This window comes from Odocoileus virginianus, chromosome 12, assembly GCF_023699985.2.
Source record: "Odocoileus virginianus isolate 20LAN1187 ecotype Illinois chromosome 12, Ovbor_1.2, whole genome shotgun sequence".
NCBI lineage: Eukaryota > Metazoa > Chordata > Mammalia > Artiodactyla > Cervidae > Odocoileus > Odocoileus virginianus.
The window spans coordinates 54161592-54179552 of record NC_069685.1 but is presented as its reverse complement, the minus strand read 5'-3'; the positions used below and the strand labels follow the sequence as shown (position 1 = coordinate 54179552).

Sequence of the window (17961 nt, the reverse complement as noted above, 5' to 3'; positions counted from 1 at the left end):
CTGTGAAAGTTAGCTGCTCCTTTTTGGAAATCTTAAAATATTGTGTCAACAGGACAAAAAGTTAAGCTTATCCATTGTCCTGTTGCCCTTTGTGTATATATATTATGTTTTTGTTAGTTGTATCTTCATGACTATAACAGGTCTTTCTGCATTGTGAATGTTGTGAGAGTAGAGATTATATCCTTCCTGCATGCCCTCAAAACAAGATGCTTGGTGATGCTGCTTGAACATCAGCTCCAGTCAGTCAGGGACTTTTTTGCTTATTTTGTCTTGTTCACTGCAGTTTTCCCGGTGCTTAGAATAGTGACTGGCCCAGGGCAGGGGCTCATATACGTGTTGAATGTATTGTTGCATTGACTGCTTTTTGGCTAAGTGTTGGTTAACATGGGTAATAATTCAAGTGTAATATTATAAAACATTCTTACAATTCAAGTGTTCACTGTTGAAGCCCCTGCAGTTTTGAGGTTGTAAAAGTAGTATGATTTAACTATACTAACTAAAAAAAAGACCTTTCATAAAATTAGCTTTCACTCAGGCATCCCTCCTGTCAGCTGCTATGCTGGCTCCTGCTCACCTCATCTCTGTATTTTGGGGTCAGATATCCAGCAACACAGTGGGAAAGTGAAATTGCACATCTTGCAAAAGCTGCAGGAGTTTTAACCATCTTACAAGTGATATGGGAAGAGCAGTAGAAGTGGTAATTACATGGATAGATATAAATGGCTTTTTTTCTTATTTCTCTTTAAAAGATAATTGCCTGCTTATGCAAAAATAATCACAATGCATGTGGGGTTTATAACATATATAGAGATTAAAAAGTATGGCAACAATAGCAGAAAGGCAGGGCGGGGGGGCGGGGGGAATGGGAATGTGCTGGTTCTCTGTGTGCGCAGTGGTGCAGTATTGCTTGAAGGCAGACCGGTGAGTTACAGATGACTGCTGCAAGTCTAAAGTAGCTGCTAAAATAAAGACAGTTTGGCTAATAGACCAGCAAAGGAATCGAAACGAACACATAGTTAACCCAAATACTCATTCCAAAAGAAGGTAGAAAAAGAGGGGGAAAGGAATACAGAGGACACATGGGACAAATAGAAAACAAGACAAGACGGTAGATTAAACCCACCCTTACCAGTAGTCACGTTAAAGATTAGTAGTCTACATACCCCAGTTAAAAGCAAGACCAACTGCACAGCATCTACAAGTAAACCCCCTTTAGATAGACACAAGGCAAAGTGAAAGGACAGAAAAACACATAGCATGCTAACACTGCTCCAGAGTTGGAGTGACTCTATCAATATCAAAGTAGATTTCAGAGGGAAGAACGTAACAGAAAGACATTTCATATGACAGGAGGTCACTTCATCAAGAGAACAGTGCAGCCCTGAATGTTAACACACCTTAAAGTGAAGTTGGGGACTGTGAACAATACTGGCACTGATGACAGGTGAGGGTCTGGCTGAGTTACACACTTCATAGTTGGAGAAAATTGACAAAGACCACAACACCACAGACATTCAAAAGAGAAGGATGTGACCATTAAATGGATGGCACCTGGAATATATTTTCTAGGAAGACCCTTCTTAGAACAGCTCTGCAGTCTTGCGGTGAAGGGTATTTTATTGCATACAATTCTGTTGGGGAAATGATGCCAACAAAACCAATACTTGATTAATAATGAAAAATGTGTTTATAGATAAACTCCATGTGTGCTTCGAGTGAACTGTGGTTGAGTAACTTCCACACTTGGCAGAACACAGGTTGAGTTTATGTCGATTACTCATCGAGCTCATAGTTATTTTATGCACTTGTAAATGCAGCCGCTCACCCTGCACTTTCTAGCTGACTTCCAGCCCAGCCTCATCGCTTACCAAGTGGCTTTGGACCAGTTGTTGAGCCACTCAGAGCTTCTGTTTCTTCTCTTTTGTTAAATGAAGATGATGATGTTCTTCCTGAGGTGGAAGTAAGCACTGTGGGAGAGGAGACAGGTGAGCGTGTGAACACTCGCAGGCTTCATGCTTTACTGTGTGGTCGGCAAACAGATGTAATGCAGGCTTTTTGGGAAGAGGCACGTCCTGGAATGTGCTTGTCTCCCATTTAACATGTAGAGCCCTTTTTCTGAGTCTGAATGGAAAGAATTTGCCAAAATATTTGCCAGAGGAATGTGTTGTGGAGCCTTTCTCAATCCCCTTACCAACAAGTTTATCATAATTCTTAGAAGAGTACACTGTTTTACATCTGAAGCAGCATTTAACTTGAAGAAAGCTCTGCTTTTGTGTGTAATCACCTCCTTGGCCTACTGACAGTTTGAAAGGCTTGCAGAGCAACCCAAGTGTATTATTTTCTTCTAACTCGCTGTATTTATTTAGTGCTGAATGTTACCCTATAGTAAGATCCTACGCTCAACGCATTTACTGTGTAAAGACAAAGTTGTTGTTGTTCAGTCACTCAGTCTTTCTGACTCTTTTGTGACCCCATGGACTGCAGCACGCCAGGCTTCCCTGTCTTTCGCCATTTCCCAGAGTTTGCTCAGAATCACGTCCATTGGGTCAGTGATGCTATATAACTATCTCATCTTCTGCTGACCTCTTCTCCTTTTGCCTTCAATCTTTCCCAGCATCGGAGTCTTTTCCAATGAGGTGGCCCTTTGCATCGAGTCGCCAAAGTACTAGAGCTTCAGCTTCAGCATCAGTCCTTCCAGTGAATATTCAGGGTTGATTTCCTTTAGAATTGACTGGTTTGATCTCCTTGCAGTCCAAGGAACTCTTAAGAGTCTTCTCCAGCACCTCAATTTGAACATCAGTTCTTTGGCACTCAGTCTTCTTTATGGTCCAACCCTCACATCTGTACATGACTCCTGAAAAAAACTATAGCTTTGACTAGATGGACCTTTGTTGGCAAAGTGATGTCTCTGCTTTTTAATAGCCTGTCTGGGTTTGTCATAGCTTTTCATCCAAGGAGCAAGTGTCTTTTAATTTTGTGGCTGCAGTCATCATTCACAGTGATTTTGGATTCCAAGAAAATAAAATATGTCCTTGTTTCTACTTTTTCCCCTTCTATTTGCCATGATGTGATGGGACCAGATGCCATGATCTTAGTTTTTTGAGTGTTGAGTTTGAAGCCACCTTTTTCACTCTCCTTTTTTACCCTCATCAAGAGGCTCTTTAGTTCCTCTTTGCTTTCTGCCATTAGAATGGTATCATCTGAATATCTGGGGTTGTTGATATGCTTCCCAGCAATCTTGATTCCAGCCTGTGATTTATCCAGCTCAGCATTTCACATGTGCCCTGCATATAAGGTAAGTAAACAGGATAACAATATACAGCCTTGATGTACCTTTCCCAATTTCGAACCAGTTTGTTGTTCCATGTCTGATTCTAACTGTTGCTTCTTTACATGCATACAGGTTTCTCAGGAGGCAAGTAATGTGGTCTATTCCTATCTCTTTAAGAATTTTCCACGGTTTGTTGTGATCCACACAGTCAAAGCTTTAGCATAGTCAGTGAAGCGGAGGCAGAAGTAGATGTTTTTCTGGAATTCCCTTGCTTTCTCTATGATCCAACAGTTGTTGGCAATTTGATCTCTGGTTCCTCTGCCTTTTCTAGATCCAGCTTGTCCATCTGGAAGTTCTCAGTTCATGTACTGCTGAAGCCTAGCTTGAAGGATTTTGAGTGTTACTTGGCTAGCATGTGAAATGAGCACAATTGTAGAGTAGTTTGAACCTTCATTGGCATTACCTTTCTTTGGGATTGGAATGAAAACTGACCTTTTCCAGTCCTGTGGCTGCTACTGAGTTTTCCGGTTTTGCGGACATGTAAAAGACAAAGTACAGGCAAAGAAAAATGGAAAGAGGGCTTGCAGAAATATGGAAATTGAAAGCTTTATCTGCTTTAGATAATAGGAAGTTGTAATAAATAGGACTGGTTATATGGATGGGCAGTAGAGAAGAAATTGCTTAGTTGCTCAGTTGTGTCCAACTGTTTGGTGACCCCGTGGACTGTAGCCCACCAGGCTCCTCTGTTCATGGAATATTCCAGGCAAAGATACTGGAGTGGATTGCTGTTTCCTTCTCCAGGGGATCTTCACAACCTAAGGAACAAACCCGTCTGGTGGGCTACAGTCCATGGGGTCACGAAACGGTTGGACACAACTGAGCAGCTAAACACTTGTGCTCTGGAGCTCAGGACCCACAACGATTAGTCCGTGAGCCGCAGCTGCTTAGCCCTCGTGCGCCAGGGCCTGTGCTCAGCAACGGGAGCAGCTACCACAGTGAGAAGCCCGCGCACCCCAACTAGAGAGTAGCCCCTGCTCGCCACAACTAGAGAAAAGCCTGTGCAGCAACAGAGACCCAGCACAACCAAAAATAAATAAATTATTAAAAAACAGACAAGAGAGAACAGTTGGTGAGGATGTGGATGATAGGGAACCCTCGTGCACTGTTGGTGGGCATGTAAATTGGTGCAGCCACTGTGGAAAACTGTATGGAGGTTTCTCAAAAAATTAACAGTAGCACTTACCATGTGATCCAACAATTCCACTCTGGGTGTACATCTGAAGGAAACAAAATCACTGTGTCGAAGAGATATCTCCACCCTCCTGTTCACTGAAGCATTTCTCAACGATAGCCAAGACATGGAAGCGACCTAAGTGTCCATTGACAGATGAATGAGTAAAGAAAATGTGGTATATGTATACAGTGGAATACTATTGAGCCATAAAAAAGAAGGAAATCCTGCTATTTGCAACAATATGGATGGATCTTGAGTGCATTATGCTAAGTGAAATAAGTCAGAGGAAAAAAAATAGCATATGATCTCACTTATATGTGGAATCATTAAAACAAGAAAAACTTCAAAGAAACAGAGGCCAGACTTGTGGTTGCCAGGGTAGAGAAGTTGATTTAAGGTGGGTGCAGAAGGTACAAACTTCCCGTTTAGGCTCTGAGGATGTGATGCGCAGTGATGACTCTAGTCACTGATGCTTAGTCACTCAGTCGCATCTTACTCTCTTGCACACTCATGGACTGTAGCCCTCCAGGCTCCTCTGTCCAAGGATTTCCTAGACAGGAATGCTAGAGTGGGTTGCCATTTCCTTCTCCAGGGGATCTTTCCAACCCAGTGATCGAACCTGTGTTTCCTGCAGCGGCAGGCAGATTCTTTACCACTGAGCCACCAGGGAAGCCCATAGTTATAAATACCGTATTGTATATTTGAAAGTTACTGTGAGAATAGATCTTAAAAGTTCTCATTATAAGGCAAATGATACTTGTAACTATGTGAGGTGATGTTAACTTATCGTGGTAATCATTTCACAGTATATCAAATTATTCTGAGATACACCTTCAGCTTACATAATGTTATGTGTCAATTATATTTTAACAGAACTAGAAAAAAATTACTTGTTGTGCAAAAGGACAAATAAAATAAGTTAAGAACTACATATGTTAAAACTATTCAGCAGTTATGTCCTCCTATTCTTAGAGGGGTTCCCTGGTAGCTCAGTAGTAAAGAATCTGCCTGCCATTGCAGGAGACACGAGTTCAGTCTTTGTGGGGAAGATCCCCTGGAGAAGGATATGGCCAACCCATTCCGGTATTCTCGCCTGGAGAATCCCATGGACAGAGGAGCCTGGTGGACTATAGTCTATAGAGTCACAAAGGAGTCGGACACGACCTAGCAACTAAAAACAATTCTTAGATCTCTCCTAAAACCGTTTTTTAAAAGTTTATCTTTTTGGCAAAGATAGTTTTGGAGAAAATTTTTTATATACAAGGGGATGTACAGTAAATTTCTTCTTTACCAAAAAAAAAAAAAAAATTTCTTTTTTACTCTTGTCTCTTTCCCCTGGTTTCTTTCCTTAGAGGTCAGTCATTGTTAAATTTTTTGTGTGTCCTTCCGGGATAGTCCAAGCACACATTGTGTGTGCGTGTTACAGGTTTAAAACACGTAACATAGTGTGCTATACCAGTATTCTGTACTTTATTTTTTTCATTTAAGTATATTTTGTTGATCATTTCATATAGCTCATATATATAAGACTGACTCTTTTGATTGCTGGTTTAAACTCCAAACAATGGAGGTACAAACTATGGAGGTATTTAAATTCTTAAATTCTTATTTAAGAATTTCTTTATTGGTAAACATTTACATAGCTTCCAATCTTTTGACATGGTTAAAAATGTTGTAGTGACTATCCTACCTGCATTTGTAATTTGGTACATATTATAAAATTGCCTCCAGACTTAGATGAAATAGTTTACATTCCTAACAGCAGTTTAACAAAAGCCTGTTTCCCCATATCCTCAGCAACAAAATGTTTTTTGAATTTTTTTGTCAATTTAACTGATGAAAAATAGTATCCTATTATAGTTTTAATTTGTATTTTTCTAATTGTGAGTGAATTTTTATATTTTTTAAAATGCTATATGTCAGTTTTATTTATTTTCCTATGAACAGCATAACATGCTTATGTCCTTGCTTACTTTTCAGTTGCTTTTCTTCCTTATTGAATCATATAAACTCTTTGTATATTAAGGAAATTGACCCATTACGTGTGATGCAAGTATTTTTTACCAAGTTATTATCTTTTTAATTTTCTTTATGTTACATGATTATTTTATAATTGTGCAAACTAAGTGAATTTGATTCCTCAATTATTTTTTTCTACATAGGATTTCTTAATATTTGGAATCTAAGGACTGGAAAGTATCCTATTCATCGTTTTGAGCATGATGCAAGAATACAAGCACTAGCCCTCAGCCAGGAAGATGCAACAATTGCCACAGCTTCTGCTTTTGATGTCGTAATGTTATGCCCCAACGAGGAGGGAAATCTCCAAATAGCTGCAGAATTTGAAGTTCAGAAACTGGTGAGCTTTTAGTCTGATTGTTCTGTTTTTCATTCTTAGAATCTCTGGGTCTGATATAAACAGAAATGATATTGACAGCGCCCATCCGCTCAGGGCTTCCTGTGGCTCTTTGTCCATAAATCTCACAGGAGCTTTGTGAAATAGGAAGTTTTGTTTCCTCTGTTTACCAAGAAGTCAGTAGAGACTTCGAGTGGTGAACTGGCTGTTGCCCTAGATAAGAAGTTGTGATTTCGACCCCAGGACTGACATTGGGGGCTGCAGTTTCTCATCGCTGGCATCCTCAGCCTCCTTCACATTAACGGGACGTTCATCCCAGGAATCTGAGACCAGGATCTGGTCTGATACATGGGTGAAAATGAGTGCATTGGTACATCCCGGGCCATGTGGGAAAGAAGGTTTCCCTCCTACACTTTTTCCATCTGAAGGTTTTCTCACTTGGCATCAGGAGTAATTCTTGAATGAGAAGAGGTTTAGTCAGTGTTGATCAGTGTTGATCACGGTGTTCCTCGACACTGTGTGTGAAACTGAGCTCACCTTAGTAGTTCATTACATGGAGCCCGTTTCTGAGTTCATTTGTGCCCAAGCCTCTACATTTGTATGGTGGGAGACGATGTGATGGTAAGAAGGAAGAGCTGAAACCTGTTTATGTTGAATTTGGGTTTGGTTTAAAGCAAACTTGATTTTGGCACTTGTAGGAGAGTGAACAGAAAAGCCAACACTGAATAATAAATTGATGGCCTGACCTGAAACAAATCCTATTCCTTTCCCTTTTCCTCCTAGTGGAAATCTTATTAGACACGAATAACTAAAAAGCCATGGTATCACCACTTTACCTCTGTAAGCCGCTTGTCCCTTTAACGACAAGCCTCTCTGGTTAGGGGGTAGCGTTCCCCAAAATGCCTGGTGCTGTATTCTCCTCTTGGGATTTTATTAGAGAATTGCAAAAGTGCCATGTTTCCATTTCTTCTCAAAACCACATAGTGCTTGTTATTTGGCCTCTGCCTAAAGAACTCTGTAGATTAACAATGATTATAAACTCAGACAATTACTTAAGATGTGAGTCCCTCCAGAAAGTGCAAATCCAGCCTTGGCAATCAGGTGGCATGCTGGCACCAACCAGAAGCTTTGTGAAGTCGTGTCCAGTTGCCAGCAAATGGCACTGTCACAGTCAGTCTGAGCTCTTGGTCTGTCAGAAATCCAACATGAAGGTGAAATTTAACAGCTAGACTGAGGATGTTGATTTTAGGAAAGCAAGAAGTGACGTTTAGGATGGGGGACAGAGGACTCAAGCAGCCATTGCTGGAGGCATGTGTCATAACAGTGTTCATTGTTTCTCATCCTGGATGAGGGCCATCCCTGGAAAAGGCACCTCCGGGCCGGTGGCTGGGCCATCTTTGTCTTCCTCAGATAGGCTCCCTGAGTCACAGTGGCAGTGTTCCCGGGTCTGTAGTGCCAGCCCAGAACAGCTGTCCTTGGTGATGGCCCCTGGGCTGGGGATGTGGGCCGCCACTCACATCGTCGGGCCTGAGGATTAGCAGAGTCACCCAGATGTTTACGCTCTTGAGCGCTTCTGGACAGGTCTCAGGATTCAGGCCTTTGAACTTGCTTGGCTTCTTGTCAGGGACTGTGGATTTTCATAATTACAGAGGTGGCTCACCTTCTGCTTTTGTCCTCAGAATTTATTCAGGGAGGTGAAAACCTGATGTAAATGGCCCTGGGGCAAGCATGCCCCTTATGAATCTAGAAAAGCAAATTATTCTTAAAGGGAGCCCCTCCTGTGCATGTCGATTAGAGAAAGTGGTAGCAATAGTGCAACCGGCAGGACTGTGTGGCGTCCGCACGCTCCCTGTGGCCTTCCTACCCTGGATGAGGTTGAAACCGGGAGAAAGCAGGTTAACTCAGACACTTCCGGCAACACATTTGTGGTATTTGCCCAAACATGAAAATGCAGTTTTGGCTAATTTGGAACTGAGTGAATTTTGTCATTTATTCAGTTTCTTATGAAGAAATAAGAACTAACTTTGGTTTTTGAATAGTTACTGTAGCCTCATGGTTCAGAATTTAAAAGACACAATAAGGTTTACAGTGAGAATCTCCCTTCTGCTCTGTCCCACAACTCATTTCCCTCCCTGAAGGTGGCCACTGTTAGATTTACGCACGTACAAACCACGTGTGTCACAGGCTTCCTCTGCCACTTTTACACACCTTGGCCCACTGTAAAGTCCTCTTACCTTGCCTCCTTGCTTCCCCTGCCCAAGTTTGTCTCAGAAGTGATCCATTTGTAAGAGTTTATAAAGAATGTCTTTGTGCTTTTTTCTATGACTGCATGGTATTCCAGTACATCGGTGTACTGTAAGTTGTTTAGTTAGTCCCTTAGTAAGGCATGTTCTGGGTTTTCTGGTTCTTAGCTGTTTCCAAGCAGGGCTGCAGCAGATAACCTTGTACACAGTTGTTTTGCAGAAATATGAGTTTATGTTTAAATAAATTCCTGGATCATCAAATGTGCTGCATCAGAGCACATGCACACTTGCTTGCATTAAATGTTCCAGGATTTCCCTCCATAGAAGTTGGGCCAGACTGCATCCCACCAACCGTAAGTGGGATCCACAAATATGGTTGTCTGCCACTCCACTTCCAGCCCAGTGTCTTTATAGACTAATTGATCTTTACTGACACAACAAGTGAAAATGGTATCTTGGTGAATTTTCACTTTGCATTTCTCCTATTAGGAGTATGCTGTGTTTCTTTTATGATGAGCATCATTTCATTTGTGTAGGAACTGTGTTTCACTTCCTGTGAACTGGCCCTTGACCTGTCTTTTTCTGTTGGGTTGATCTTCTCATTGACATGCAGGAGGAATTGTGTATTTTTGACCAAGTCAGGACGAATTATAGGTGAAACCTGAAGGACTAAATAACCCTTATCCTTTAATAGGTTGACTACCTTGAAATAGTTCCAGACACTGAAAGGTACCCTGTGGCAGTGGCCACCGCTGGAGATCTGGTATACCTGCTAAAAGCTGAAGACTCTGCCAGAACCCTCCATTACGTCTACGGGCAGCCAGTCACGTGTCTGGATGTCTCCGCCAACCAGGCTGCTTTTGGTGTGAAGAGTCTGGGATGGGTGTACGAAGGAAACAAGGTACAAAAATAGCAAGATATACGATTTAACAAAAAAACATGAGTTTTATTTTTTAAGAGGCAATTTGAAAATTAAATCTCTCTGATATATTTTTAAAAGACGTGTTCAGGCAGTATACATTGATATATATAGTCAGCCTGGTTAAAAAGATTTCAAGCAGCTCAAAATGATACAAAGTGGTAAGTAATTTCCTTTCTCTTCCCTTCCCCCAGCCCTCCTCCATAGAAGAAACTATTAACAGTTTTTAGGTATCCATCTAGAACATTTTAATGCATAGATGGGTACATTTATACACCAAAAGAGCATGTCTTTGAAATGAGGTCATAGTGTACACACTGTTCTGTGCCCCAGGCTTTGTTCAGTAGTGTACCCTGGCGAGCATTCCTTGTCGGCGCCCTCTCCCTGGGATCCCAGTGCTGCCTGCCGCGCAGTCTGCCTCACCAGACTCCTCATCGGTGGGCACTGAGGTTGCTTTCCCCCTCTGTGGACTGTTACAGACAGTGCTCCAGGGCGCGCTGCAGCTTGTCAATCTCTGGGATAAATTCCTAGCGTTTATGCCGCTTGGTCAGAAGGTTGATGGACATTGCCAAAGTGCCTTCTGATGAGGTTGCATCAAAATTTACATCCTTTTCTGCAGTGTGTAAAGTGCCTCTTGATACTCTTTGAGCCAGAAACAAGGAGACAGGTTTTTAATTGAAATTCTTTGCATGATGACTCGATTTTAGCGCTACTTAGTATTTTACTATTCCTGACTGTAGGCCAAGTACTTAGTCTTAAAACTGACTTACAGAACTCTCTCTTCCAGTGGGACCAGCGGAGAGAGTTATGGATAAAGGTTTGTGTTGTTTCGATTTTCCTCCAGTTTGCTGGCTCCTGACCCTGCTGGCAGTGGGTATAATCCCTGAGAAGGAACTTCCCTGAGCCAGCAGCTCCTCTGACATCATCGTCTTTTTCCTGTGGAAAAAGCCCTTCCCATGTAGCAGTGTTGTGAACTGGGAGAGAGCCAGACTGGATGCGGGCTGTTTGTGTTCCGGTTGCAGTCCTGCTGCACGTTCCCCACTGTGACCTTAAGCAGGTGGTTTAACCTGCATTGTGCCTCAGTTTCCTCATTTGTAGAAAGGAGTCCATCACAGTCCATCATAGATTCTAGGATTAAAGAAACACGCGTGTAAAACTTTACCCATAGTGCCTGGCGTAATAGCCGCTGAGTGCTTCCTATTCTTTCTCGCACTCATAGTCTGAGCCGAGCCTCTGGTTGTGGTTTGTACATTTTGTCTCTCCTTTGTAGCCTCTTGGAAGGTCGCATCTCACTTCTCTAGGCATTCACTGGTTTTGCGACTTGGATTCCTGTTATATGTTCTTCAACCAGGAAGACAGATAAATTGGTTGAAAATACATGAGACTCATTGTCATCTCACTGTAAGAAGGGATCCCTTTGTGCTCAAGCTGGCCTGCTTTGCTGGAGCCTGTTCAGCGTATCTTAGCTGGAAAGTCTGTGATGATATAATTCCTGTGTTTTGTCTTCCTGGAAAGTGGGGGAAAAGGGACAGCAGTTGGTTTCCTAAGGCAGTTTCCTTTGTCAGCCTTTGAAAACACTCTTTTCCCATCCCTGGCAAGCTCATTTGTTGAAAGAAGAGAGATTATTTGCTTCTTAATTTTTCATCCATCATGCTTTCAGGTTTTGATTATCTCACTTATTTCTCAAGTTCTCAGTGTAGTGAGGTGATAGCTGAATTAATACTAGCCTGGTTTAAATCTTTCATAGTTTTAAGAAATTTTTCAGCTGACGGGTCCTATTTCTCTTTGACTTATCTGAGTGGATCTCTTTCTATAGTGATACAGTCATAGTGGATGTATTTGAGAAACCAGTTAAAGGGATGCGTGTATGCTCAGTTGCTCAGTCATGTCCAACTCTTTGTGACCCCATGGACCATAGCCTGCCAGGCTTCTCTGCCCATGGAATTTTCCAGGCAAAAATATTGGAGTGGGTTGCCATTTCCTCCTTCAGGGGATCTTCCCGGCCCAGGGAATGAACCTGTGTCTCCTGCATTGGCAGGCAGATTCTTTACCGCTGTGCCACCTGGGAAGCCAAGCCCCCAGTTAAAGAGATAGCTCAGCACAAAATTAGACTTGGAGCATCCTTTAGATATTGGTCTAAGTAGGCACTTTTTTGGATGGCTCTCAAATTTTCCAACCCAGTTGAAAAGCACTAATTATGAGAATTAGCTGATTTGTGTGTTAATTTGATAAAAATTCATTTTAAAAAGTTCCTATTCCCTCTAATAACTTGTTGTTGTTTGCTTACCAAGACATGTCTGGCTTTTTGCAACCCCATGGACTGCAGCACCCCAGGCTTCCCTGTCCTTCACTATCTCCTGGACCTCACTCAGACTCATGTCCATTGAGTCAGTGATGCCATCCAACCATCTCATCCTTGGCCATCCCCTTCTCTTGCCCTCAGTTTTTCCCAGCATCAGTGTCTTGTCCAGTGAGTCGGCTTTTCTCATTAGGTGCCCGAAGTATTGGAGCTTCAGCTTCAGCATCAGTCCTCCCAATGAATATTCAGGGTTGATTTTCTTTAGGAATGACTGCTTTGATCTCCTTGCAGTCCAAGGGACTCTCAAGAGTCTTCTGAAGCATCACAGTTCGAAAGCATCAGTTTTTCGGTGCTCAGCCTTATCTATGATCCAACTCTCACATCCATTCATGATTCCTGGATAGCTTTGACTAGATGGACCTTTGTCGGCAAAGTGATGTCTCTCCTTTTTAATGGCTATCTAGGTTTGTCATAGCTTTTCTTCTAAGGAGCAAGCATCTTTTAATTTCATGGCTGCAGTCATCATCCGCAGTGATTTTGGAGCCCAAGAAAATAATGTCTGTCACTTGTTAGTGGGTGTTTTTCATTGGTGTTTTTTTTTTTTTTTCCATTTATTTTTATTAGTTGGAGGCTAATTACTTTACATCATTACAGTAGTTTTTGTCATACATTGAAATGAATTAGCCATGGATTTACATGTATTCCCCATCCCGGTCCCCCCTCCCACCTCCCTCTCCACCCGATCCCTCTGGGTCTTCCCAGTGCACCAGGCCCGAGCACTTGTCTCATGCACCCAACCTGGGCTGGTGATCTGTTTCACCCTAGATAATATACATGATTCAATGCTGTTCTCTTGAAACATCCCACCCTCGCCTTCTCCCAGAGTCCACAAGTCTGTTCTATACATCTGAGTCTCTTTTTCTGTTTTGCATAAAGGGTTATCGTTACCATCTTTCTAAATTCCGTATATATGTGTTAGTATACTGTAATGGTCTTTATCTTTCTGGCTTACTTCGCTCTGTATAATGGGCTCCAGTTTCATCCATCTCATTAGAACTGATTCAAATGAATTCTTTTTAATGGCTGAGTAATATTCCATGGTGTATATGTACCACAGCTTCCTCATCCATTCGTCTGCTGATGGGCATCTAGGTTGCTTCCATGACCTGGCTGTTATAAACAGTGCTGCGATGAACATTGGGGTGCATGTGTCTCTTTCAGATCTGGTTTCCTTGGTGTGTATGCCCAGCATCACTCATTATCAGAGAAATGCAAATCAAAACCACAATGAGGTACCATTATACGCCAGTCAGGCTGGCTGCTATCCAAAAGTCTACAAGCAATAAATGCTGGAGAGGGTGTGGAGAAAAGGGAACCCTCTTACACTGTTGGTGGGAATGCAAATTTTACAGCCACTATGGAAAACAGTGTGGAGATTTCTTAAAAAGCTGGAAATAGAACTGCCATATGACCCAGCAGTTCATTGGTGTTTTAAGAGTGGAAGTAAATTTGCTACAAGAATGTGTTTAAGCTCCTCTCTGAAATCTGGCAATGGCATTTAGTTATCCAGAGGTTTTATGAGTACACCAGCAAACGTTCATACACTTGGGTGGGTGGGTGGGTTGTTGTTAGTAGCGCTGGTGAGAACTCTGCATTAAGATGTTGCTCCAACATGAATGCCACCCACTCGAACGTGAGGGAAGCCAAGCTTTTGCTGTGAAACTTTCCTTATTTTTGCAGAGGCGGAACTTCCCGTCTGATTATGCTCAATGGGTTTTCTGCTTCCTCAGAAAAATCAGCATTGCCGTGTGAATTAAGCCGTTACACAGTGGCCCTGTGAGGTTTCAGTAGCATCCTGCCATTGCATGATGCACTATTGTAATTCTCAAAGTCTTTTGTGTGGCCTCCTAGTCACCTGGCTTGTGAGTTCCACACTTTGGTCCTGTTGGTTGCCAGCCTGGCAGCACATGAACAGCACTTTTTATCAGGTTCGTGTGAGACTGTTAGCAGCAGAGTGAGCCTGGAGCTGCGTCCATGTGGGAATTTGTGTCTGCCTCTGGCCATATGTCCAGGATTCAGATGAAGGCTTTATGGGAACACAGAGTTTGGTGTATCTTTGTTTGTACCAGATACAGAACTGCGGTAAGCTAGGGCCCACTATTGACTGACTGTGATAAATGCAGCTGTGAAGTCCAAATGTTGATGTCGATTTTTTGGCGGGAACTGAAGTTTCCCTGTAGGAGTATTCCAGTAGTGTTATTTTTGTTTACTTAGAGAATATCCTTGTACCATCTGATAATCACATTAGCATTCTTTAGATACCACAGCTCTCTGAGCATAGTAATAATAGTTGAGACTCATCCATTCACATGCCTACTAGCCAACCTGTCATGTATTCATCACAGAAAGTTGCAGGATACCAGTTGTGTTTCAGCATTTTAAAATTAAAACAGCATTGTGCACACGCCTCAGTAGGTTTCTAAGCTAATAAACATAGTTTTCTAAGGAAATGAAGCTAAGTGACTTAGGAGAATTTGATTTATTTAAGGAAACACATGTGATTACAGCTGGCTCAGCCATGTCCAGCTCTTGTAGGAAAGACCAGAGAAAACGTTAGTGGTCAGCTACATCTTGGTTTGCCTGTGGCATAGGGATCCTCAGATTTCTGGATTTCAGAGGCCAGAATTAGAGGCCATGCCTGGGTTTACCACCTTTTTCTTTGGTCAGGTAAAGTCATGGAAAAATGGCTATTATCTATTTTCATTCTTTCTTTCATTCATCCTTTCATTCTTTCATCTGCTCTTCTAAGAGCAGATCTTTAAACACCCTTGAAAAAAAAAGTGTTTTTTGACTTGGTAATGCATTTACCTGATTCAGAAATCAAAAGGTGCGAAAGGGAGGGTGTGCGGGGGATGACTTCTCCCACTCCTTTCGACCTGCCGCCCAGGTTCTCTTCCTGGAGCTAAGACAGTGTCTTGTGCATCCCTTCAGAGACATTTTATGCATCTGTAAGCAAATTATTCACACATGTCCTCTGTCCCTTCTTTCTAAAAAATATAAATGGTAAAACACACTATTTTTGTCCTGCATCTTGCTTTTTCTTGCAACAAAATGTCTTGGAGATCCATTTCATCATTTCTTGTAACATAATAAAGAACTTAATGGTAGTTTGTGTGTGTGTGTGTGTGATTTAATGATATTGCACTTTGTAGTTGTCCCTTAAGTAATTAGGCTATCTTACTCCCTGTTGATGGATGTTAGCTTGTTCCCAGTCTTTTGCTATTGTGAACAACACTTGGTCCACGTGAACGAATTTGTAGGATTAGTTCCTCAAAGTAAAGACTTGCTGGGTCATTTGATAACTGTTGCCCTCTGTAGATGGTGTTCCTTGGAAAGTGGTGGATGGCAGTGCATCCCATCCTCCTCGCTGTTCCTTAGCATCTTTCCTCTCAACAGGCTTTGCAAAAAGGCCACAAACAAAATGAGGCCAGAGGGGATAAACAGGGCTCTGTCTGGTCCTGACTCTCATTTAAATTATTCTGTGGCACTCTGCTTTGATGACGAATGACCTCATCTGGAATCACAGGCTTCACCTGGAACCAGTGCAGTGGGCCCGACAGCCGTGTCAGACCGCCGTTAGGGCGGAAAGAACTGTAACACACTGCTGGGTGACTTTCTCTGCTTGTTGGCTGCCACATGGGAGAGGCTCATGGTTCTTCAAAGACTGTAGACTCACCTGCCTCTGTTCTGTGAAATGAGGAGGGCTGGACATGTGATTCTTCGGTTTCTGTCCAGCAGCCGCGTTCCTTCAGTCTCCAGGCGGTTAGGTGGTTTAAACTTTTTCCTTCCCTGTGGAGTCGTGTCGAGCTGATCCATCCTCGGGGGCTGCTGGGGAGCTGAGGGCTTCTGAGATGGGTTGAGGAACCCCTTGCTCTCCTTATACTTCTCTAGCACAGTGGTCCTCAGACTTTTTGGCACCAGGGACTGGTTTTGCAGAAGAGTTTTTCTACGGACTGGGGTGGGAGGGTTGATTTCGGGATGATTCACGTGCATTACATTTGCTGTGCACTTTATTTCTATTACTGTTACATCAGCTCCAGCTCAGGTCATCAGTCATCAGACCCGGGAGACTGGGGCCACCTACTCTAATCAGAGTGCTGCCCAGGAAACTCAGTGGTAAAGAATCCACCTGCCAATGTAGGAGATGCGGGTTCCATCCTTGGGTTGGGAAGATCCCCTGGTGGAGGAGGGCATGGCAACCCACTCCAGTATTCTTGCCTGGAGAATTCCATGGACAGAGGAGCCTGGTGGACTACAGTCCATGGGGTTGCAAAGAGTTGGACACGACTGAGCACGCAATCTCTAACAGGATCTCCTAAAGGCCATGCTTATTGCTGGCAGGAACTTGTTTGGTACTTTTTCATCAATTCCTGTGTCTTGCTGGACAAGGGACATGTGTGGTGAGCTGCTTGAAGGTCCTTTTACTTGTAGATGAAAATGGACTCTAAGTTTGGACGTTGCATTCTTCGGTTGTCACACACCAGTGGCATAAATGATCTTAAAGGTAGCCATTGCTAGGTGGCATATGATTGTAAAAGAAAACAAGTGTTATAGCATTTCTTCTGGCCTCATCTCTTCTTCATGTTGCAGGGCAGAGATCGGTGTTAGCTCCATTAATGCAGCCCTCTGTGCCCAAACAGCCCCTTAAAATTTGTTTTTGTCTCATATTTCCTGAACCTGTCAAAAATACTTCCATCCATGAAAACGTTTTTATGATGCCATATCATCTCTTTTTTAATTCTTTTGCTACCTGAATTAAATTTTGCTCGCTGAGGTGGAGGATTAGGAGATAGAATTGCCTCATTTAAGAGCATTATGTTGATGCTGAGTCTCATACCTCATCAAGGAAGAGAGAGACCCACTTACAGCTCTTCGCATCATTCTTTGTATTTGGACATACTTCCTAATTTAGTTCTAATGCGCTTGGCATTTGGCAGCAGGTTGTATTAAGCAGCACGCGGCACGCATCCTAATCAGGGGACATGAGTGAAGTAATCCAGGAGGCTGGGTGTGTTTGACAAGGACCCTGGCTTGGCGCTGCCTCCACAGCTTACATCACACTGGAAAACAATTGCTAACGTCTCTTAGGATAATCATTCCCCATACGCAGACGTGAAAAGACTCTGGATTGGTTATTGCCCACATCACAAGTTGAGATACCTGTCTGGGAGAGCCTTTGGTATCCAACGCAGTGCTCATGGATCCCGGCTCCATTTTCCATACCTACACCAGCATGTGAAATCTGTTTTCCTTTTTGTTCAAGTTTCCATTCCAGAAGAGAACTAAAAACAGTATTTTACTAGCAGGATGACTAATTTGAAATTTAAAGTTCACAAAGTAAATAAATGTCTCATTTCCTCTTTACTTTCACCTTAAACCTTTAATATTTTTCATATTTATTTACTTTCTGCTTGGAGAAGTTTAAGAAAATAACACTCAGAGATCCATTTTCTGGATTGTTAGTGATGTTGCCAAAGGTCCCACTTCTGTTGCTCAGGATGCTGTCATTAACCACTGCTTACTGAACACATACTATATGCTGGATTTCTGATTGTGCTGGAAACAGTGGTGTCTCAAAA

General features: G+C 42.5%; 1 protein-coding gene across 1 annotated transcript in view; it reads left to right on the top strand.

Moving 5' to 3' along the window:
* The window catches only part of FBXW8 (F-box and WD repeat domain containing 8), a 110982-nt gene that overhangs the window by 63089 nt on the left and 29932 nt on the right, over nt 1–17961 (top strand). Inside the window, exons 6-7 of the mRNA XM_070475308.1 lie at nt 6668–6864; nt 9799–10005. Of these exons, the coding sequence (XP_070331409.1) occupies nt 6668–6864; nt 9799–10005 (404 nt within the window). The remainder of the gene's footprint in view (nt 1–6667; nt 6865–9798; nt 10006–17961) is intronic.